General features: G+C 34.2%; 1 protein-coding gene across 1 annotated transcript; it reads right to left on the bottom strand.

The window, feature by feature from the left end:
• Positions 1 to 7,966: 7,966 nt before the first annotated feature.
• Prp5 (pre-mRNA processing factor 5) lies at positions 7,967 to 25,074 on the bottom strand. Its single transcript, XM_068762047.1, has 18 exons — positions 24,959 to 25,074; positions 24,694 to 24,885; positions 23,406 to 23,556; positions 22,291 to 22,480; positions 21,055 to 21,155; positions 20,435 to 20,564; positions 19,301 to 19,470; positions 18,713 to 18,927; positions 17,810 to 18,044; positions 16,457 to 16,618; positions 15,196 to 15,315; positions 13,951 to 14,158; positions 12,436 to 12,598; positions 11,597 to 11,808; positions 10,582 to 10,745; positions 10,021 to 10,206; positions 9,419 to 9,586; positions 7,967 to 8,326 (listed from the first exon to the last, which is right to left on the bottom strand). Exons 1-18 carry the CDS (start codon positions 24,970 to 24,972, stop codon positions 8,084 to 8,086), a joined length of 3,024 nt encoding a protein of 1,007 aa, XP_068618148.1. The 5' UTR covers positions 24,973 to 25,074; the 3' UTR covers positions 7,967 to 8,083.
• Positions 25,075 to 25,658: the final 584 nt, after the last annotated feature.

Genomic DNA, 25,658 nt, shown 5'->3' with positions numbered 1-25,658 from the left:
GACGCCTAGCCTAAACTTCCTCTTCTAAGTAAAAGCAAACCTCGAGGCCTCCCGGAGAAGACGCTCTACGCTCAAGGGCCGCCGCGACCCTAGCTTAAGTTATTACTCGTGGACAATAGCCGCTTAACATTCCGACATAGGGCGCCCGTGAGGACCAAACTTCGACTTGATCGCTATTTATTACATCACCAATTACACTTCTACCACTTTGGAAAAATATATATCAGTCGAGGGATCTAATACGCGACCTTCGATCTTAACCAGATTACTTTTATCCAGAAGGTCATTAGAGCTCTGTCGATGGCATTTATTTCATGTTGTATGAATAATTTAAACTCTAGTGTTTTATTAAATCGACTTTATTATACTCGTAATAACAATTGTTCTATACATAATAAAGACATTATCAGAATGGTCTTATTCAGCCATGTCTGCAGTTATTATAAATCGTTTGTGTATGCAATATTATTACATTTAAATCTTATTTTATCAACTGCGTATATCCAAAGGTTACAAGACTACGTTTCCATAGAGATATATGAAGATACATATCTAAAACAAATGTAAATGATATCCGTGTACATTCCTTGCTACCTCCTCATACATCTTTGATGAAATCGCAGCCCAGCGTGTTGAGGTTTTGCCTTCTTCGGCGCCCTTGAGTCGCAACGCTGAACAAGTTCTTACAGCCCAGCCCGGTCACTTAATGGAATATCCGTCAAGTGATCTACGATTTCAGCTAATTTCCAACCCGTTTCACTATCTAGCGGCACAAATTGAAGCTCCACTTTATCCGTATTAAGTTTACTATTATTTTCATATATATTATCATAATCTCTTGTTATAACTATGTTCTATTATAAATACTTCATTCTCTATTGATGTATAAAAAGAAAACAACAAGTTTTTGAAATACATGTAAAAATGAATAATTTAAAAATTAAAAAAAAAGTGGAAACAGGTACAAAAGAACCTCCTTTGTACCGGCACCACCCTTTCGTATAGTAACCGCATAAGAAATGAGAATTAAAGCGAAATAAACTCATTGGGACTTAAATTTTCAATAAAAGAATATAGAATTACATATTTAATTATGGTTGAAAAAGGCCAAAAGCGAATACGTTAATACACCAACGTGTATTATCCTCTATGAAGTCATATATAGAGTCGTAACCCTTAGCATACAGACTTTCTTTATATTTCTTTTTAAATCAAGCAATAGGAACTTTCTGAATATTATCTAGAATCTTATTGTAAAATTGTAAACATTGACCATAGAGAGATTTACTAATTTGATCATGTCGCATGGTTCAAACCATCTAAAAGAATATATCCAATATAGTTTATTTCAATATAAAGGGCCTGAAAAAATCTTTCTTGTAACGTTAGCCTTATTTTAAGTAAATGGTAAGTAATTTGCGTTTAATTACAGTTGATTCACACTTATATTGGTTAAGATCGTGTATACCTCATTTGTTAATACTAGAAAATTTGTACAGTGCTTCCAAAATTAGCTCAATTGGTACATGACCTACAATGTCTTATAACCGGATGATAATAATACTTAAACACTGCAACATAGCCGCGCATGCAAATACATTAAATACTAGTACTTCGACTGCCTATAACTAAAGAAACAAGCCATAAATAGAACTTTACAAATGGTGAACATTATGAAATTCGAAAGACTGGAAATGAAGAAGCTTTCTACATAATGCCAGACGAAAGTTACTGTCTAAAATCATACATTTCATCATTTGCTATTAAAGAATACGTTATATTTATTAAGGGGTATATGAAACTATTTTTAAGACAAATATGCCTTAACATGAACATGGACAAGATGAAGTTGATATTTAATATTAATGTTTAGCTTATTTAAATAATTATCATTGGTGCTACGCTCGAAGTGATAGACGATTTTATTTGCCTGGGTCAAACTATTCCGTTGGGTAAGTCCAAATTGGAGAAAGAGGTCACTCGCCGAATCCATCACGCATAGGTGGTGTTTGAGAAGATCCTTAACATCTCTTTCAAAATATTATTAGTATTGCTGATGATGACATTTGTATCGCAGACGTGGCTTGCGATGTATATAAGATACGTAATAAGACAAAAGGTCACCCAGAAAAAAATAAAGAGGGCTATACTTGGAGTTTCGCTGCGAGATCGAATTAGAAATCCGCAGAAGAACCAAGGTCAACGACGTAGCTCGAAGAATTGCTCGTTTGAATTGGCAGTGGGCCGGGTACATGGGTTGTGCAACCGATTGCCGTTAGGACCGAAAGGTTCTCGAGTGCCGACCACGAACCCGTAGACGGGGCGTAAGTATAGCTAAGCCAAAGTAAGCCCACTAGATGAGCTGACGACATAGTCCTCGGAAGTCACTGGATACGAGTAGCACAAGATCGGTCATCCTCGTTATCTTTGGAGAAGGCCATTGCTTTTCAGTAGCTCGAAATAAGAAAAAGAACAAGTATTTACTTATTATTATTATAGTATAGCGCATACTTTTATTTTTACACGCTATTTTTTTATTATTGAGCGAATGTTCAGAAGTATTTTTTTTATTTTAACCCAATAATTGCTAAGATTTTAAAAAATAAATAATATTTTTCGTATTAATTTAGCCAAAGCATGAATAAAGAATAACTGTCCATGTACGTGTGTATATGTATTTATGAATATAAAGATCTGTTACAAAAAAAAACTAGCAAAACACAGGCATTTTTGTTTTATCGAAACAAATCAGAAAAAACATCGTTTTCGTTATAAAATAACTTCTTATCCTTAAACTTCTTGAAAATTCATGATTTAAAACCATTTGAAGAGAAAAATATTTATTAAGTAATCTCAAAATGTCTTTTGGTGTCAAATTACTAAACATTAAAAAACAGACCAAAAAATTGTACAATTGTAATTGTTTAGATTTTTTCATAATAAGATAACAATAAGAACAATCGTCACATCGCATTGCATGTGACCCAGGTCGCAAGTCTTCCGTGTTCGAGCTTCCTATATGCGTTAAGTAACGTGGCTGATATAGACGCCGCAGCCCTGCTAGTTGTTTGCGCTGGAATCTTCCCGCGCTGCCGATAACCCCGCGATACGAACTCGGCGCCCGCGCACGAGACAACGTTTGTTCTCTAGGCTATTTTTAATCGAAAGGATGTTACAGTTATTGACACAAGCTATCTTGGGTTCCCGGAACACGTGTTCTTGCGCCCCAATCGACTTATCGGCGCGGAATTCTCCGCTCGGATTGTTATTGTCAAGTCGTAATTTCTCTTACTGATATACCTATAGACATTTCGAAGAAAGAGAAATTGAATACGTTCGATAAGAACTCACGGAGAGTAATATAAATAAACACAAACATAAACATATCGATTGAAACGCCTGTCCCAATTTAATAGCAAAGTTTTATATCTGCGTTATTGTTTATTATGTTCTAGTTAGCACACTAAAAGCTCAATACGACAGCACGCTTTACGTGAAGTCGATTTCATTTCACTAACTTTTTTGACATGTGAACCATCAATTCAAGAATGACCAACTTCAAGTAATGCCGTTGCAACAGGACACCGCATTTACAAACGTCACCATAATAAACGGTGTGACATTCGATACGCTACTATATTATACTGCACTACACTATACTACTATCGAAAACCTTTACAATAACAAAATCGAAATATCATTTATTACATTAAGTTGTTAAAAGCACTTTCAATGTCAATTAACATAAAAAGTCGTCATTGTCAGCACTACACTAAGCTCTGTTCTGTAGAAAAACAAAAAGTTGCACTTTACATATATATAGTTTTGCAGTGATTATTACCGCAATAGTATCCATGTAAATTTGTCAATACAAGCATTTCGTATGGAACAGCCAGGAGCGGTTTAACCTATAGTGCAGGGTGTGCAATGAACACGGGCGCCGCGGCGCCCCTTGTGACAGCTAAGAGCATCGTCTTGGACCATCATGGTACAACAATGATATGACAGAAGCGGCCAGCCAGCGCGGTGGCGACAGTTATCAAACGCGAGCGCCCTATGGGCGGCTTCTTTTTCGAACATTTTGTTTCAACTCGTAATCAACGTTATTTCACGTAATTAAAGTTTATACTAAACGCACGTGCCGATGCCCGCCGGCACGCGTTGGATCAACAAGCCGACAATCATTGCGAATTCGGCTTTATTACAATGTAATAATGATAAAAATTTCAATTACAATTGACACCGGTGGGATATTTTCAAAATAATATTTGGAATATGTAAAAACTTTCTTGTTACGACGGCAAAGTTAATAGTTATAGCCGCGAGGGGGGGAGGGCTGTCAGGCCTCGAGGGCGTCAGGGTTTTAATGCACACAGGAGCTACACAAGCTAAAGCCGCCCCTGTGAACAGCCATGAGTTTTCCTTCACACTACAGTGTTTAATTTCAGTTAGGGTGCGAGTGGAGTTGCCGCACTTGATTCATATTTTATTGCCCAATTGCTTACCTGCGAGTGCCTCGTGTCACTGCGAATACTTTTCACGATATTATTCCCGTGGGTGTATAAATGGGCATGCAATTTTGACAATGTAGCATTCTGTAATGGCGCTCCGTATGGAACAACCATATGGTTTACAAAACGCAATAATCTTTTATTTCAATTAGGAAAGAGAATCTCTCTACTTACACCTAAGGTTCTTTACTTCTGAATTAGTTTTGATTATAAAATCAATGAGGATGCTTCTTAAGTTCTTGAAACTGATCGTAAAAAAAATGAAAACATTCTGAACGGTATATATATTTATAAAATGTATATTTTATTCCAGAGATCGAATGAATATACGTACTTTTACCTGAAGAGAAATTTTCAACTTTGAAGTTAATTAAATTCTTAATATTATCTCTTAATTTCTTAATAATTCCTAACTAATAGTGGAAGAGAAAGGGTAACGAGTGATGATATATATTTTCAAAAGAAAGGAATTCACTTATTCTTTCAAGTTAAGTGTCTGCTAGAATAACTTTAGGAATATGTGCATCCGTTTCTCTAATCTCTGCTTGTTACTACCTATGGGAAATACTTTTATTAGCATATTTTATCTCTTTTATTTAAAAGAAAAATACATATACTACAGACCGTTTCCATTAAGAATATAATTAACTAATACTGCCTAGCGCTATCTACCAGTAACTGTCAAAGACTTAATTTGAAACCTTGGCGTATGGATAATTAGTAAGGATCGATTTGATCGGTTGTGGCTAGGCATATAATGATAATTAGCTGCATTTTAAACGCCCACGTGATAAATACATGCACAACATGGCGGTATTAAATTAGAGTGTTTTCAAAACCCTCATCAACAGTCGTAACTGTGATTGATATATTAAATCGAACGCCTAATTAGCGCAGTAATGACATTAGCTAGGGCACCCCTTAGACGGAACATGATAAAGTAGGGTTGTCAAACTAAAAATCTAACTTGGGACAAATGAAAAATTTTTAACTTTAAAGTGAGCTAAAAAAAAAAACAATGTTCGAAGAACAAATATTTTTATTCTGTCAAGTACATTGTAATAAACAAATATAAAGTGAAATTATTATTAACGTCCTGATATCTCTTCCAGTAGGCCAGCGAACGTAATTCGCACCAGGAGCACAATGCATTTATATCGTCCCACCTCATTCGAAAACTATGTGATATCATATGTAAAATATACTTGTAAGTGATTATATCACACTAGCGCAAAATTAAAAATAAATTTTTCAAAAATCAATAATTAGAAAAATTATTCTGCAATTTTTCCGGACCCTTTTATGAGTAGTGCTCGGGGCATGATGCCCCTTACCCTTCGTTACCACCCTGATTTTTCCTCTGATGCTATCTTCTTTATTTCAGTTGAAAATTAATGGTCGAACCTACATTCAAAATTGATCTAACGTGAGCGTAGTCAATATAACTGAGCCAATGAGAATTTCACATTTACACACGTACGATTTAAAATAATCCATAAATTTTATAAATAAAGTATATATTGATTCACTATTTTAAAAAAGTAAAAATTTTCATCTCAAATAAGAAAGGACCAATATCTAGCCACCTCCGCACATGCAGTGGTTGTCGTGCATGAAAGTGCACCGCCCGCCAGCCCGCTCGTAAATGCGCATGCGACAGACAATGCCAACTACACAACCGCCACCGTAAATTCACTCAACGCGTGTTTCACCCCTCCACGGGGCATCTTCAGGAGTTGTTACACAGAAGTGTGACAGTGAATGTGAAGTGTGTGAGAGTGAATTTACGGTGGCGGAGGTGGCTAGATATTGGTCCTTTCTTATTTAGGATGGACTTCCGCAATGTAACGCCTGAATCCATTAAATATTTTCATCTCAGACCGCGAGCTTGACACCCCTTTGACATAGACACACGACTGTTTGGCGGCAAATATAGCTACCGCGAGATATCGAGACGGCGTCTAGGAGAAATAAACACTTATATTGCGTTGTTCGGATAGTTATTTTATTTTTTTTGTGGTGAAAATGAAAGACGATCTTCGTATAATGAATAAATATTTAATTAAATTATATATTGGCCATTCTGATTCAACATCTTTTGGCATCTTTCTGGTAGTAGCTTGCTTCCACGCTCATAAAACTTTTTATATTTGCTGGCAAAATAACTGAACCAGGTGATTTTTGACGTGTTCGTTTGAGATAAAGGTTTTACGGTCCAAAAAATTTGCACTAAACAGCAGGAACAAATAACACTCCGAAGGGCCAGGTCTGGATAATATGGTGGTTGTGGCAGTATATCCCATCGAAGCTGTAAAAACTTTTGGTGAGTGACCAAACTCTCGGTGAAGACATGGGTAACCCATATATCGAGCTTCGAGGTTAAACCGAGGCCATTCAGATAGTCATAAACAGTTGAATTCGATAAATTAAACCTCTCACCGATCTCACGTGTTGTTATTCGCCGGTTTGCATCAAGTAATGCCTTTATTGCGTCTTTATTAGCTTCAACCGGCCTTCCAGAACGTGGTGCATCTTCGACATCAGAATTGCTGGATCGAAATTTTGCTAACCAGTTCTGATACTGGCGTATTGTCAACATATATTCTCCATACACATCGGTTAATTTCGTCGTGCAACTAATAGCCGTAAGAGCCGAAATGTTTTCGTAAGGCGCCTAAGAGCCGGTAGACCGACACCATATTTGAAGTCGCTGGATGCAAGCAGCGCAATACCGGTCATCGTGGCCATTTTTGGGGGAGACCTATGCATTGCAGTAGGATCTTTCGTCAGAAAAGAAGAATCGCTGAGAATATACATAATGCACATTTAAATATTATTCAACTACCGTGACTCACTCGAGACTTAAATCATTTTATTTCTTGTGTTGTACGACAGTAGACTGCATCGATTTTTCCAATTGTATTCGGCAACATATGTGGGCAAACAGTTGTTTATCCGAATAAATATTAGGACGTTAATGTCTAATTAACATCTCGTTTAGTATTATTTGTAATTTTCTTCGACAAACAGACACGAAGGTAACTGTAACTTCGTATAGCGATTGCTTAGTTATTAATAAAAGAATATATGTTTAGCCAGAATTTTTAATGCATATGCAACAAACAAACTCTTTTTTAAATATTGATATGTACAAACTGGATGTTTCTGAAAATCTTTTCTAGAAAGCTCACCCCCACAGCCATGCCCACTGCAAGGCATAAAGAGACCCAAAGATCGCAACAACGACCGGTCTTGCACTACCCAAACTATTAATTCTTCGAGCTACGTCGGTGACCTTGGTTCATTTCCGATTCAATCTCGCAGCAACTCTGAGCTTAACCTTCTCCATTTGTCTTTGGGTGACTTTGAGCTTTCTTATAAGATAATCTAAAAAAACAATTTAAAATCTGCTTTCCTTGAATAGAAAAGAAAAAAATATATGTATAAAATAAGACTACAGTTGAAATAATATTTATTTTCCTTGACACGTACAAAATGAACATTCTATAAATTATAAAATAAAACAAGTTGACGGAGGTCCATTTTATTCTCCAATAACTGTACTGCTATTGCTATATAACTTTATATCTCGCTTTGTTGATCATGTGATGCGCGGAGGTCTGCAGTTTAAGGAGTTCCTCTTTGATGAGACGGGTTATTTCCGACTTTGCCTTGGCTACGGCGAGCTCTTGGGAGCTTTCTATTGCGAGGTACAACTTCCTTTCACCTTCGGGTGGAGCTTTGCCCGGTGGAACGTATGTCCCACGCACAGTTATACCCGCTTCCGAATATTCGCTGATCAACGCTAGCGCCTCCTATAACAAAATAAATCCACATCAGTTTTGCCAGCTTCAAAAAATATTTTTTCCCACATGAATAATACCTGTTGTATATTATTTAATAGCAATAATGACATCTTCTCTGCTTTAAGAACTTTACACAGAGAAATATAAGAGCACCGATAATTGCAAGTTTTAGCAACATCTCGACTGACCAACACGAAGCACACTGGCCAGTCTGAGATGCAATTGGTTATAAATATACAAAAGGTTAAGTTAAGGGTTATCGAGGCTGACTCACTTGACCCAATATAAATAAACAAGGGTATTAGGTTATAGCCACGTGAAAAGCAATTAGCCAGAAGAAAACATTAAATAAGGTTAGCGGGAGAAATGACCGCCATTAATATGTTACTGAACTGTAAAAAATAACTGCTTTGTTTGCGTGCTATTTGAAGCGACGAGAAATGACTAATACGAAATAATAACATGAAATATTGCAATTATTTTGCGTAATCATTTGCAATTATCATTACTAATAATTAAACTACATTGTTTATTACCATAGAAGTTTTATTGGATATTAATGTAAGAAAAGATTATTTCACTTATATTAGCCAATCTACGTTATTGTATTAGGTTGCAAATAGGAAAACTTTTGTCTAAACAACAATATTAAAATAACAGTCATAAATTTTTATTTTATGTAAATTTTTTAAACTAGCTGTACCCGCTACATAGCCTTTAAGGCATTTAAAAAAATCATTAACATTATAGTTTTTTTTTTCGTTGTAGCATTTTTCTAAAATAAAACTAGCTTAATATACTCCTTATTACATCAGCTACCTACTAGTACAGGGTCCCGTCGAATAAAAAACGGACTGGCCATTTCTGATATTAACCGGAACAGACAGACTAAAATTTAAAAATAATGTCAGTTTTGGTAAATATACCGTACATTTTTTCATATGCATGTAGTAAAAAGCGATTATTTCAATTTTACAGACAGGTAACTAACTAATAAAACCAATTGATATGTTGATTTTGGTTTAGGCAATAAGCTCACTGGTGGGTCATAAAGCATACAGCAATGTCAAACGTTAAATGGGTAATTGTGGTTGATAATACCTTGCTGGTAACACGCCAGCGCGCCTGCTGCGGGAAGTCGTTGATCTCGAGCTCGGTCTCGTACTTGCGGAACACCTCCTCCGCAGGCTCCGAGTTGCTTTCGTCACGCGGCTGGTAGTTCAGCCGAGTGTTCAGTTTCGCGGCCAATTGCTCCGCCACTGTCTTAGCCTAAAAAAAATTTTGATACATAAGATTACGTTATGGCTTCTCACATCCAAGTTACATATACACATATATATTTCCAATAAAACTGGTTAAAGGCGGGCGACATCGAGCGTCTGCCCAACGAAAATATCTCTCCCCATTGTCTGTAGAAGAACGTCTTTTACTGACCTTGTCAGTCCATGGTCTTATAGTCGACAATGGTGGCCAAAAAGTTTTTGAATAGTGACAATGAGCAGGAAGACGCTGCGTGGATAGGCCACCCAACAGGTGGTTCGACGACATAATCAAGGTCGTGGAATGTCGCTGTTTGCAGCCAGAGCAAGACTGACCATTGTGGTGATCTTTGCAGGATGCCTATATCTTGCAATGGGCGTCTATCGGCTGATGATGATGATAAAAGATAATGATGTTAGTTTTTTAGTGTAGATGTTACTTACAGTGATGAGAGTATGTGTGGAAGGTGCGCCCTTAAGTATAGCCTCGGCTGCTTGCTGCGTAGCACCCTTCTGCTCTGCGCCCAGGCCTTTAGCCAGGTTAATACGAGAAGCCAGGCGTCTTGCCAGCTCCAACTTGCCGTCAGCACTGGCGGTCGCTGGAGGCACGCCGGCGCCAGTTACTCCCGGCTGGAATAAACGAAATGATAAAAAATCTTAATAATTAATGTGTATCTGAAAAGCTAAGACCACTCGCAAGTAAAAAAAAAAGTTGCATGATCTGAGATTCCGGTGCATTGTACATCGTACAAAACCAAAATCTTTATATACATACATACACACTGTTCGGTTATGTGTTGTGTTACCCGTAAACTTAAAGACACGCGAACTCACTACCAATTTTTAAGAAAATGTTCATTAATTATTTTATTAATTATTTATCTATTTATTAAGTTGTTTTTATTCTCTTTCAGGCAATTGCGAATTTATCCATGTTAATATGATGTTTTTATATTTTGATATATTTATAATTATATGTTAAAGACACCTCTGTCAATGTAATACCTTTATTTCCTTAACTATCTTCTTAGCGGCCAGCATGGTCTCTATTTGCTGATCCAGATCACCTTCAACATCCTCGTCATCCGAATCCTGCAGACCAAGGGCAGCCTTTTGATATTTCTTCTTTTCTGAGGCAGCTTGTGCCTCCGATTCGTCAAACTTGAAGCCTTCAAGAAAAATACAGCATGTATGCCAAAAAAGGAATAATATATAATCTCTTACACAGATTTTATCTAAAAATCTTGTAACCAAATTATATTAAACAAGTAAAAGTATAATTCATCATTTTTATATTATCTGTAAATTTATCGATTTCTTTATTAACCCATTCAATAATCCACTATCTATCTATGAAGCCCAAACACATTCTGAATTTTTTTTGAAAAATCCCTATAAATACTCGTAATAAAAAAAAATTCACAGTATGTTTGGGTTCATAGACAAAAACAATCGCTATAGCAACAGCTATTAGCAGTTGTTAGATGCTATAACTATTGCTATACCGAAAGGTGACGAAATACTGTAATCGGTGGGTTGAAAAAAAAAACTATATAAAATATATATTATACTGTTATTACAGAATGAAAGAAGAATTGAAAAAAGTCATGTCATGTAGATAAAAGTTTAAAGATATTTAAGGTATGCCCTTCACAAAATTCAAATTCTTGTCTAATGTATCCTTCCTTTTCCTTAGACAAGTAGTTTCTATTTTAATTTCACGTTTAAAGTATGCTAGCTGTTCTACATATATTTTGAGAGAACCGCAAATAAATGGTCAAGTTTAAAATCACTTAAAACAGGGTTTATTTGACCCCTGGGTTAGGAGATGTTTTTTTCTTAAGATGAACGGGACGACTACAAGCCGGTAGACGGGGCGTGGATATCCCCTCCCTCCACTGCCCTGGACGGCCGAGGACAAAGCCGCGAGAAGTCGCTTGGGCAGGGAAGGACCGATCATCTTGGCGATCTTAGGGGAAGGCATATGCCTTGCAGAGAGAATATGAATCATATAACTTACCTTTTCCACTGAAACCTCCTCCGGTATGGACTTTCTTGCCTTCCTTTTCCTGTGCCTCTTTATACCGGTCCCAGAGCTGTCTGAGTTCGGGAGGAGGGTTGGTTCCGGCGAGTTCGAAGGCCCGTAGCACATCACCTGCATAGCGGCCCTGCTCCGGTGTCAGGAATGTCCACGCATATCCCTTGTTCCCCGCCCGGCCCGTGCGACCGCACCTGAACAAATTCTGTATTAACATTTTGAACGTCATGCGACAAATCGACTATTACCATATTAGACCACAAGTCTCACCGGTGAGCTATCTTTCACTGTAACATCTAAACTGGTATAGTTTCTCACAAGCCATATAAAATTGAAACTATCAAACAAAGCGAGGGCCTGTTACCCGGCCAGACGGCGTGGATTTCGAGTGTTATAAAAACTATTAGGATTTAGTTTGGTTATATCGCTATAACTAGACGATAACAATCGCTTATTTTTATTTTATATATAACCAAACACATTTCATTTCATTTAAAATATTTTGGCTTCGAGAAGTAAGTACCCCAGGCCTTCGTAAGGCATACTTGTTAAAACATATCACATAAGTTATGCGCTACACATATTTAATTTTTGTTATATGAAATTAATGAAAACTTATGGCAATATTTTCAAAATTCTTATGTAAGAAATAGCAATTTGAAATAGTTGTACAGAAAATAAACTTTCTTCGCAACTGGTTTTTGATTGTATGAACTCCAAGCCGTCTTCAAAGATAAGAGTTGCAATCTTGATTTAGTTAGTTGCCTCAACGAGCTTTCCTAAAGCGCGGTACAGAGATTGCGGTCGCTTTATAATGTTACCGATGCACGTAATCCTCGTAGTGGTTGGGGCAATCGTAGTTGACGACAAGCACCAGCTGCTTGACGTCGAGGCCGCGCGCCGCTACGCTGGTGGCAACCAGCAGTCGCACCTTCCCGGACTTGAAGTCTACTATCGTTGAGTCCCTGTCGAATTGATCAATGCCTGTAACAGGCGCACATCAGTACACTTATGAAAGCGGAATGGAAACACTATTTTTTCATTGACAAACGCTGTTTTACTTTTGTCGCCTAACCTAGACCTATTTACAGTAACAAAGTTCCGAAGCCTTTTGGAACTTCCACTCATGTAATAACATTATTTATTAAATGATAATAAATATTCTAGAAAGGAGACCTCGAGTTCTGTATCTAGGAATCTTGAGAGGTTGCGAACCTAGGCCAGATAGATATCATGACATCACAGGAAGAAATTCTTATTTCTCAGTAACAAATTCGTGCGACACGACAATGCTACAAGCTTCAAGCTTTTAGAAAATAGAAAAGCCAGGATAAAATAGTAGCAAAGACATGATTGGCCACATCCATCTGTCATGAATTACTAAAAAGTAGTAAGAATTTCTACAGCCAACATTGTTACCTCTTCTGAAAGTTTTGCCTGCAGAGAAAAAACCGACTTCGAGAGAAAAAAAATTCCAAAAACGCCTAACCGTGTCGTTTTAAGAGAAACGAATGTCTCATCGTCTTTTTAGTCCATAGACGCCTACTGAAAGACACATATAAACCTACCCCAAAGATATATATGGGGGGGATAAACCATAATCGCCACACTTGGCAGGCGCGAATCGCACCCGCGACCTATGTTCGCAAGCCAGTACTCTACAGCTGGGCTACCTCGGCTAAATTGTCCTGGTGAAATCCTCAGTATATATTATATATAACTGGCTGTTAATTAGAATCAGAGATTTTGCATCATCCTAAGATTGATACCTAGTCTTGGTCTACGAAGTATGTGACCCTTGAATTCTTTAATTCGGCCCTAACTACTTGTTTTTTTTACGTTATTTTTTTCTTCACTTTGCATTCTTGATGATAAATAAATTATATTTTGTGTTGTCAGATTCTTTAAATTTTCAGACTTCAAGCTTTGTGAAATTTATTATATGTATGAATGTAACATTGTACATTTTTTATTGATTCAAAATAAACAAAATCAAATTTATTACATGAAATTGAAAGCTAATAAGTCTTTAGCCATAAGTTAGATAATTCTTCATTATTTAGTACTACTAGGTGTAACCGTTCACACATCGCTGTCCATCTAATTAAAAATCTAAACAAAAAGGCAGTTTTAATACCTCAAACCTAAAATCAATTTTTCAAATATATTCCCTAGATGTATTGTTTTTAAATCTATTGAGCATGGACAGACACTGGTTCATTTTATATATATTGATTTAACATACATTCCATCAACATAAGTTCCTATGATTACAAAATGTAGCTGAATTCTTTTTTAATTCTTTTCATTTAAATAATTTTCTTAATTATGCTTACCTCCATGCAAACTCATGCAAGAGTATGAGGCTTTCATCAAGTCCTTGAGCAAGCTGTCTGCATTTTCCTGCTTGTCCACAAACACTATAATGCTGCCCATCTGACTGTACAAGCCAAGTAGCTCTAGCAGCTTGAAAAATTTAGCGTCCTCTTCTAATATAGCAACATGTTGCTCCACTTCCTTGCACACGACGCTTCTACCGCCCACCTGAGATACGTGAGAAAATTTCATCAATATATTCATTACACACTCATTTTGTTAATGTTCTTAATAGCGTTTTAGGTACCTAGTGCAAATCGTAGCAAAAATAAGATATATTACGTATGGTACTGTATGGATGTCTACCTTTCTGGGCCATAACTTAATCATTCATTTATTATCTTACACTATATTTAATGCTATCGCCTTAGGAAAGCGCGGCGAGGTAGGGGTCAAAAAGAAAAGAGTATGTGCGCACCACGACCGTTAAAGGAAGACTGTCCAAATGGAGTGGCTATTCCTTTCCCTTCATTCCGCCACGTGTACCTTAAGCGGGGTACAACGCTTTTGGTAGCACTACAAGTGCTTTCCATTATCAGCTATTAGATAAATTAGATAAATATTAGGGGGACTGGAAAGTAATGTTGTATCTGTCGACATATTTAACAGAATAATTTGAATTTGATTTGAACCACTCCGGCAGTGAAAATTTGTATACTAGATGGCAAAAGGTGAATAATGATATTGTTGATTAGAAATAAAAAGTATTCAAAAATGTAGTCGTGTGAATTAAACTTAAGAAAGCGACATTATATTCCAGTCCCCCAAATAATATTTATTTTATAGTATTCCCATTTTTAAGTAAAAAGAATTTTAAGAAATTATATTATCACTAGACAATATTTTGCAAAAAGAACTCCTCTGTTTAAATGTGTTGATTGATATCATCATCATCAACTATTAAGACAATGACATTATAAGCAGTCAAAGAGTTGGGTTATCGAAAGTATCCCAAGACATGAATAAACAAAGGATAATTGTTCCTATTTGTGGGAGTAGTTTGTCATCTCAAACTACATACACCTTACTGTTTACAGGTACAGTCTCCAAAGATATTTTTGTTTTGCTTAATTTATCTATTAGTTAGTAATTGAAGTTCTTTCCATAAATTCCTAGCCCAACAATCTTAGACAATAATGAATTAAATTACTCGATATTTTGATTGAGTCGTTATCAGAAATTTTTTACACATATTTGAATCGTACCTGTATTTCAATGGGTTTCTGCAAGATGCGACGAGCCAGCGCCTCCATTTGCCGCGGGAATGTCGCGCTGAACATCACCGTCTGCCGGTCTGGTCTTACGTTGTCTATGATCTTCATAACCTTTAATACATTCAAAAGGTATATTTAATAACATTTCACAATTCTTCTAATTCTGTTTAAATAAGAAAATCAACAGTCTTTTCTGTATAAGTAATATGTGTCTCAAAATTGGCACCTGAACGGTAATCCTTAGAAAGATTACCATAGAATGTGGTTCTATTAAAACAAAGAAAGATCTACACACTAGTCTAGGAAATACGTGTTTGCAATACATTGTTTTTTTATTCTTCAATATATTCTTGATTTCAACCTGATCGGTTTTTCCTATAAGGTTATTTCAAATATAAATAGTACAATACTAAACAAAGTGCCCTAAGGCATTTGAAAAAAAATAAACAACACGAAATAATAACCACTTAATTGTGTCACTTTTAAGAAATTTCACTACTCAATTAAATATGTATGAAAGCAAATATCTATTTTTAAATTCATCTTCGGGATCGAATTTCCCTGTCAACAAAAATATTAATGGGCGATTCAATCTTTTTGATCGAATCACAAGTATGAACTTTATTTAGAGATCATTCAATGGATTTACTATGCGGGTGCCGGGTTAATGGAACTGTGCTTGGGACTGGCAATCCGCGTAGCAGGTTTAACCACTACGGTACTAGCGTCGACTATAGTCGACGACCACAGGTGAATGCCCAGAGCCCGTTCCTACCTACCGCGACACTGAGCTCGTCTTGCTCTTTAACACATTTGCGATGAGAGTGTTTTACATTACAAACTGATACAGATACGCATTACGTTCATTTAATGTTATTTTAATAAACTGTAATTGCAGAGGTAGGTATAAAATTTCTTGGTTGACGATTAAAGTCGACGCTCTGCCGTGCGCGTTCATATCGTTACGACTATAATCGACGCTCGGCTATGTATATGGTTTTGCAACCGACAAGCGCCGTACCAAAGTGGTTAAAGATTTTTTCAAAATATTAACGTCCAACCTAACTTAAATGTTTACACCATTATTAACACACGTTTTGATTCTTTTGTTCGCCGAACATAGATTTATTTTTATTACGTCACAGCACAAAGGTTTACTTTTGGTAGATCAGTAATTATTGAACCTTTTTTTAAAAAACCTTTAAGTTTTTTTTAATGGATATATAAACCTAAGACGTATGTGTACACATACTTGTGGTTCAAATCCCATGTCGAACATTCGGTCCGCCTCGTCCAACACTACGTAGGTGACGCGACGCAGGTTAGTGACACGGCCCGAGTTGGCTGCCAGCATGTCTATCATGCGACCAGGCGTACACACTATCATCTCCGCGCCACGTTTTAACTCCGCTATCTAATAACAAACAGAGACATTTAAGGATATTAATAAGACTGTTGAAAGTAACCTCTAACAGAACTCTTTTTCAACGAACTTTTTTTTTTAATCTATTTCCTTTGCAACTCTACTATGCTTCACAAGGTGTTATAGTCGTGAAGAAGAAAAAATAAAAAAACTCCACAATAAAACATCTTTCAAAAAAATTAACAATATACTCTTTCTGTCAAATATAACCTAAATAATCAAGCGACATTATTGCAAAGTATTCTTGCCATTTAAATATTCATTCATTGAATATTTTTTCTCAAGATTTGCTATATAAATAGATACCTCTTACTTCACGATCTGTCACCAAGTTTTTTTATATCATGGCTTTTCAGTCGTTTAGTGTTGGTGATAGTTGCTCATGCAGTAACTAAGTCGTAGTTACGCATTTTTTTTATTTTAAATGCGAACTTTATTTTAAAAATCTTATTCCATTTATAATGATCTAAAAATTTAATATTATAGATTAATTCGAACACACAATGTTATTGATATTTATACAAGTAAAGATTATAATTGTTGTAATTATTTAATCAATTTATATTACAAATACAATAACTAAATCAAATGAACAGATAACAAAAGCACATGAACAATCCTTTGTTAAGTAAACTGTTCACACTTTTAAATTAAATTAAATAACTTTAAATTTAATACCATGAAACATCATTTTTATTAGTTTCTGCTATCATCATACTATGATAATATATTATTAATATATATAAAATCATCAGCTGAACTGAAATTATCTGACAAAAGTAACCAATCAAGCTAGAGTTTGGCTTTCTCTACCTAACTCAAATCTAAATGAGTCTTGTATTTCAGCTCAAGCTGAGGTTCCTTTCGGGTCTTAATCATTCCATGGTAGGTATAAATGCCTGACGGTCTCATCATCGTAGGATATCCACTACTGGACATAGACTTCACCTATAGATTTCATCCTGTACTCTGATGATCCTAGAACTAGGTTATGTGCTACCTCCTATACCGGGGAGAATATATAATTAATATAGACATGAAAGAGCCTTAATGACTGTTAGGTTATTTAGATTTTCATCAAATTAACCATATATGCCAGTAAGTAAACAGCCGTCATCTATAAAACCTGAATTGTTTGGTTTCTTGTCCACAGTAATAAAATTAATTTTCCGTTAAACTAACCTGTTCCGATATACCGGTTCCTCCATAAACGCAAACAACTCTCAATCCCAAAGATTTAGCAAATTTTTTGATGTCTTTACCAATTTGCATACATAGCTCCCTGGTCGGTGTCATGATAAGAGATATTGGTCCATCTGTGTCTTCTAATGGTGGTTGGTCCAAGACGTGACGAAACATTGGCAAGATAAAGGCCAAAGTTTTACCAGAACCCGTTTTGGCTATGCCTATTAAATCTCTGAAAAATTTAATAATAACTTATTATACAAAATAATTAGTTTAGGTATGAAAGCTTTAAAAGAGTGAATGTATATCTCCGTCATTGTCAATTAATGTCTGGTACACACTATCCAAAAATCAATGATTTCAAAAATATTTAATAATATAATTATAATATAGTTAGAAAAATCGTTTTCATAATTTTACATTTACATTTACATATTACAATTAATTATTGTGTACTATCCCTACAGACTTCTATTATTAACGTCTACAAATTTTAAAGCTTTCACCCTGAATGATATATTACATAAAATTTCTGTAAAAAAATGGTAACAAAGTATGGAATCGGCTTCCACGAGTGACTAATATATGTAGATAGAATAACAAAAAGAACTAAAGAACTTTCTTCTATGCGTGCCAAAGGAAATGTGATATGTCAGCTTATAAACAAAATACTCAAACATTCGAATGCCGAGATTTTTTCGACGGAAGTTCTTTTCGTTATTATTGCCTAATTAGAGTGATATCTAACAAATAGAAAAAAAGGTTTTTACGGGGGTCAAAAAAATTTAAAATGTCAACATTTTGTAATTTTTTAAAGGCTAATATGTAAGTTTTAGATTATATTGAAAACAAACAATTGACTGAAAGTTACTTCAATACTAAATCACAATCTTTCCCTACCGTCCAGACATGATTGCTGGTATCGCCTGAGCTTGTATGGGCGTCGGCTTCTCGAAGTTAAGCTTTTTTAATATATCCATCTCTTTCTTACTAATACCACAATGTGCCCACGACTTTATAGGCTTCGGACACCCTTTGCCTTTGACTCTGATGCCTTCTAACTCGGTTCTGTACGTTTCTACTTCCTCAGGAGTCATTCGGGATAGTTCATTAACCTTAAAGCATAAGATATATTTTTAGATTGTTCATCAACCATAATTTAAAAATTTTCTTGGATTTATAATTAATTCGCTATACAGAGTGCACCCTATCGTATTAACAAGTAAAATGGACAGATGATTGTTATTGTCAAAAAACTAGATTTTTACACTCGGCTATTTTTAGAGTGCTACTAACAATTTATTTATTTCAATTTTGTCTCAGTGTATTTGTTACCCAGTTTTCTAATATACTAGCAATAAAAAACTAATTCAAAAGTTAAATATAAATTGGTCGTAAACTAAATGTAAGCTAAATATGAACAATACATACATATATTCTCCTAGTTGCATTACAGCAAAAATATAAATTGTTTAATAAAATTCTCACCTCTGTATAAAAAGCTTTTCTAAATGTCATATAATGTAAAGCTGTATGATCAACTTTAGCTAGGTCCTTTCTTTGCTTTGACGCGAGCGTGGCGGCTGCATCTTTGATATCTTCAGTTTCTTCCTCAGATGAATACTCTAAACCATCTTGATTCTGTTCAATCAATTCACCTGTTGATATTTTTTCATTTTATTATAGTATATACCACAAACTTGTAATTACATACTAAAAAAATATGGTACAAGAGTTGACAGGCTTTTCAACAGACAAATGCTAAATACAATAAAAACAAAATTTGAGTTGATTCAAAGAGGCAAGGAAATATTATATATATAATTAGATGCAATAAAAAGTTTCTCTAGTTTGACTTTCCTAAATATGTTTGATTCTCCTCTATGATTAACTGAATAATTCTTTTATCATAATGATATGGAGCCATTCATAAAAAATGTACACTTTGAAAGGTGAAATGGGAGGGAGTGTAACATGTATGATGTAGGAGTGAACATTTACTGTGATGAAGAGTTAAAAGAATAGGATTTTCTATTATTTACAGGGACGGGAACCAGCTTTCGTGTCATTTACAGAGAGAATTTCAAGCGACGTATTTATATATATGAACGACCCTATTATATGAAGATCTCATTACTTTAACTAAATCCAGAGGACAATCTTTGTATAATTAAAAGTCTCTAATGATAACAATGTTTATGTTTATTCCTAGTAAGTATAAGTAATTTCTGTATCATTTACTTTTCACTTTTAAAGTATATTTCAAATAGTTATATCCAGCCTAGTCTTAAAGTTTTGTGAGAGAGTCAAATTTTTCGCAAACTATGGTTTGCAGTCTTGATTGAGATAACTACAGTACAAAGTGTAAGTACAGTACACATTGAAGTAATGTGAAATAATGCAAATTATTAATTCTAAATGCGAGAATGTATCTCAGACACTCATGTGGCAACTTTTCTGAAATGTATTGACAGTTGCAATGCACATTGTAACATAGATAATGTTATTGAAGAAAAGTATTAATTTAAATTTCTTATTCACTGAAAATTTGATTTTTGTTCATAAAATTGTTAGGTTACTACAGTTTTGGTTTTGTCATTATAGAGAAAAAATAATGTGCACCTTTATTCTTCTGTTCTGCCACTTTCTTTTTAGCAGTTCCAGTTAGAATGACGACACCGGTACCTCCACCAACCGTCGGAACACTAATAAGACCACGCGACTGGTCAATTTGATTCACTTTTCTTACTTCCTGAAAGAAAGAATAATATATATATACACTTTTTACACTTGTTAATGTTAATTATAAAAACAAAAACATATTTTTAGATGGTTATATAATGTGATAGGGTCCCTTGTCTTATCACAAGGTGGTTTCGCAAGACCAAGCGACAATATGCTCATTTTGCGACAAAGACAATTTCATTCTAGCCAACTCGGGAAAAAATCCCCGCAGTGCCTTGATTTAGCCAACGAAAATTGAATAAAAAGGACATAGAGGCATAACTTCTTAGCATTTATAGGGAAGGAATGGGTACAAGAAGCATGATTAAGATGGTCTACTTAAAGTGCTTTGGTGTTCACCTTTTACAACCAGACTTCTCTACCTAGCTAACTAAATTTTAATTGATCCAAGGTGATGTTCGCTCTTACAAGGCCTTAATCCTTTCACAGTTTATAGAGACTTTGCTTTTATGCCGCCTGCACCTGACCTGTCTGAGTTTTTTTTTAATAAAACATACCTGCTGCACTTCCTGCATATAAGCATCCAGAGGATCAATCTCATCTTCTTCTTCCTTTTTCTCTTCAACTGGTTGTTTCTCCTTAGGCTCTCCATCTTCACCTACAATATATATGACTATAAATTTAACTTGCATATACTATACTTATTATAAAATCTTAAATTCAAATTCTTATGTACATTTGAATACACACTTTTATATAAAAAAATTTGGATTCATCTATGACATAGGCTCCCTAACCTTGCAATTCTTTTCCAAAATAGTCAATAACCACATTTTTGAGTATGTGTATTATTTAGTCAAGTTTCAGAAATCTGGGAGTTATTTTTAATAAAAGTTATAAAAGAATATATTTCTTATTCTATTGTTTAACTCATCTAAGAGTCTATTTGGAGACTGTCTGTCTGAGCTAATACTTCGATGAATAGCGATTCCCTCGGACTGACGCTACCACCATCTGATACCGCCCACACGTTCTTAAGTTGGGTTTCTTGGAAGAAACGTCAGACATTTATATAGTTTTTCAGACAACTTATTCATCTAAAGGAAGTCTTGGAATTAGATATAATTTCTTAATTAACATGTGCATTGTTCAACAATAAGCTGTCAGCATATTTTTTCTGGTCTATGTGCAATATTTATCCCCGGATTTTGTACCATTTTGTATTTTTAATCAATAATTATTAAGTTAAATTAAGTTTTTATTTCAAATTCTCGTATTGAGGTCGAAACATTTTGATTGTGTAAACCATGCCTTTGTTTACAAACTTAAATAGACTGATTGACAATCATAAAATTAAAAATCAATTAGTTCATATTTAATGATTTTTTAGATGTTTTTAAGTTTGTTTACAGGGCTATATTAACATTATTTTTCATGAAATAGTATATTATAACTCTCAAAAAGTTAATTATTTTATTTTTCAAGCATGTAAAAACACTGCCTGGATGAATCTTAGATGAATTAAAGTTGGACTAAAAAGTTAAGTTACCTCTTTATGAGCGGATTAATATTTAAATGAATTACAGAAAAAAAAATCTTTCTTTGGAAGTATTACAGATTTGCCAATCCATAAATTAATTAAAACGAAAAAATAAATAATTATACCACATAAACATGCACAAAATTAGTCAATAAGTTCTGCACACACAATGTTTTAAACCTTGGAGATACAATACCTCAATATCTAAATTTATCTCTAACTATATTACATTCTATAATGCACAAATACATACCTTCATCGCCAGAATCATCTTCCAAAGACCATTTTTTTGTAGTTGGTGTTTGAATATTTGTTACAATGCTGCCCTTCTGGACTTCCTTCTTAGCAGATTCTATTTCTTTGCGCTTCCGTTCCGCACGCCAGCGCTCAATGCGATCGCGACGTTTTTGCATTTCTGCTTCTAGACGACTCTGTTCTTCTTCCTTTAGTTTAAAACAAAATAATTACAAACACCCCCCCAGGTTCAATTAAAAACATGTGAAATAAAACTCTGAAACAACTTTGCAATGTTCTCATCACAAATGGAACAATTGCAGTATACATACTATTAATTTATCACAAAAAAGTTACTTAAGTGAAAGAGAGATAACTCCAAAAATAGTTCCTTTTGTAAAATTATATGTGAATGAATCATTGAAGCTGCTCTAATAATTTGTTACTGATAAAAACTTCTAGAAAATTTGAATCTAAGTATCTGTGATAATTATATCTTTGATTAGAATGGTATGCATATATATATATATATATATATATATATATATATATATATATATATATATACATATATATATATATATATATATATATACAAAAATCTATAGACTTATATTAAACACAAGTGGTTACTGGGAAAGTAAAATTTAAAAATGCCTTGTTCATCAAATGCTGGCACAAACTGAATGGGGCTCAGCAGAAAACAAACAAATTTGAAATAAACTAGCTTATAATCTACAATATTTAAAATAAAATTACTAGCATCATTTGAAATGTAAATTATCATTATCATTATCATTACAAATAATAGAACAGTTAAGATATTAGCCAAAATCCTTTGCCAATTAATATTTTAATTATTTTATTTACTATGTGACTCTGAGCATTATACAGACTATGTTATGTAAATAAGAGATTGCATTTTGAACAATCTCTTAACCTTTACCCATAATATTTTGCAATTATACTTTTCACACATAGAAATTGATTTGAAAGGGAAGATATTTATTTAATTATTTCATTAAAGCATTTAGGCATTGTTCAATAGAGGTATTTAAAAATTAACTTTTTTATCAAAAGTAGTTATTAACATTGTGATGTATGTATGTAAAAATATGAAAATAAAATACTTACTTTGTCAACTGAACCCAAATCATAATCAGCAGATTCAGTCTTAATTGACTTTTCCTTTGACTTTGATCTCTCTTTAGTTCTCTCCTTTTCAGGGGACTTCTTTCTTGATGACTTACTGCTTGATCCATTCCGCTTGTCATCACGCTTATCACTACATGGAAAAATAATATTGTCACATTTATGAACAAATTGAGAAATTATAATAATGATAAGTGAAATAATAATAAATTTAAAGGATTGCTATTGAGTGCTATTACTTATTTTATAAACCGTTTGCACTTCAAATGCCAGCACTGCTGGTGTGAAGTTCTATTCCGTAATTCGAAATGCAACTGTTCCTTTATGGCTGAATTGATAAGCAAAATTGTTGCTAAAACCAATGCTTATGTAACAAATGTCATTCAATATAGAAGAAAAATATCAAAATCTCCTATTTGGAACCAATTTAAAAACGTTACGGAATATGAAATGAAAGCTTTCTCCAGTATGATTATGAACAAGGGACTCATAAAAACGCCGAGTTTGCAAGATAATTGGAATTTTTTTTTTCGAAAATACCTTTGTTTCAAAGATATTTCCACGTGAAAAATTTCTACATTACATTTAGAAACACTTTCAAGGTCAGTCATGAAGGTAATGATGAGGACTAGAAAAATAAGCATCTGTCTAGAGTTTCTCAATAAACAATTCATTATTTATTTTTTTAACTAAAAAGTTATCAAACATTTCTAATGATAAAATATAAGTGTCATAATAGAGTTGTTATAAGGAAATGTAAATCTTAGTGTAAAGGGTTAAGAAATAAAGGATTTTTGAAAATAGGGTAATAAATTTTTGTTTGGATGGTAGAAGATATCTCACGATATCCAATTATCTACTGATAAAGTAGCTACATTATTTAAAATGTTTAAAGATTGTACAGAACATAAATGTGTAAAAAGAAAAAAATGTTCATCTAAATTAAGGTAAATTTTTTTCCCTCGCCTCTTAATATGAAATTTATTGGGTCTGAATTTCGGTCAAATAATACACTTCAACAATAGGATGTCTACAGCTGGACTGCCCTTTCCCATTGAGAAAAAACAGCTGGTAAAAAAAATTGTTCTACTAATAAAAATGTATCCATGTTCAAATACATTTTAAAAATTTTTACAATTACTGACCCTTTCTAGAATCATGTCTTTTTCTTGGTTACAAAAGCACAATAAGAGAACGATTTTAACTCGACATATAAAGTATAGAGAAATATATAACAGTATATATTTATGAACTTAAAACAAAACAGTACCTTTTCCTATCGCGATCCCTGTCTCTGCTTCGATCTCTTTTAGATTCTCTATCTCTACTACGACTCCGCTTTCTCTTCGAGGACTTTGAGTTCCGATCTCTACTCCGTGAACGAGACCGTCTCCTTTTCCGATCTGGCGAAGCGGAGCGGCTATGAGAACGTCTTCGTTCTCGATCCCTGTCGCGGTCTCGCCTATTATCAAACGAAATTAGTGTTTGTATTATCAACTATTCAGCTTTTTGTCAATCAAGAAGAATACACTTACCCACTTCTAACCATTTTTAATATAAATACTTTAAAGTTATACTTTTAAAATAAACGGGGATAGTTTTTACTTAAAAACACAAACAGTAAAACATATTAGGGTTATGATTATGACAAAACAGTTCCAAGTACAATAGATAAAATATTTACAAACGTAAACTTAGATACAGATATTAACTCATACCACAGATAAGTTGTTGCATTCCACGTAAATATCATTTTTATTTTAGTAAAATAGCTTCATACAAATAATAATTTTTCCGTCTAATACGCAAAGCCACCAACGATTTATTTACACTTTTTGAGTCGTATTATATATGTTATTCCATCTTTGTCAGTGTGTCGCTCAAAAGTTAAGCTAACCTTATAATGGTAGTTTTGTGTTCCAGAGCATCCGCTTCATGTGGAGATAGTCCAAAGGCAGATTCCAACCTGCGTTATTCGCAAGCTCTAGCTTCGACAAAACTGAAAAGCTATAAAGATTAAAAGCACTGAGTTACACTATTCACTGATACTCGGTGCTTTTCATATCTACTGATTCTTTTATGTTAAAAAAGAACAAATGTACGGATAAAACAATAATGTATATAATTAAAAAAAAATACACAATTTATTTTCTAGTAATAATCATCTTGTTGTACAAAAAATGCAAAAAAATAGTGTTTCATTATAGAATCATGAATAAAAGTTAAGCGCTGCTA

Source organism: Battus philenor, unplaced genomic scaffold (genome assembly GCF_028537555.1).
Source record: "Battus philenor isolate CCGP_79_NKW_IND1 unplaced genomic scaffold, ilBatPhil1.0.hap1 SCAF_15, whole genome shotgun sequence".
NCBI classification, from domain to species: domain Eukaryota; kingdom Metazoa; phylum Arthropoda; class Insecta; order Lepidoptera; family Papilionidae; genus Battus; species Battus philenor.
This window is presented reverse-complemented; position numbering and strand designations above follow the sequence as displayed.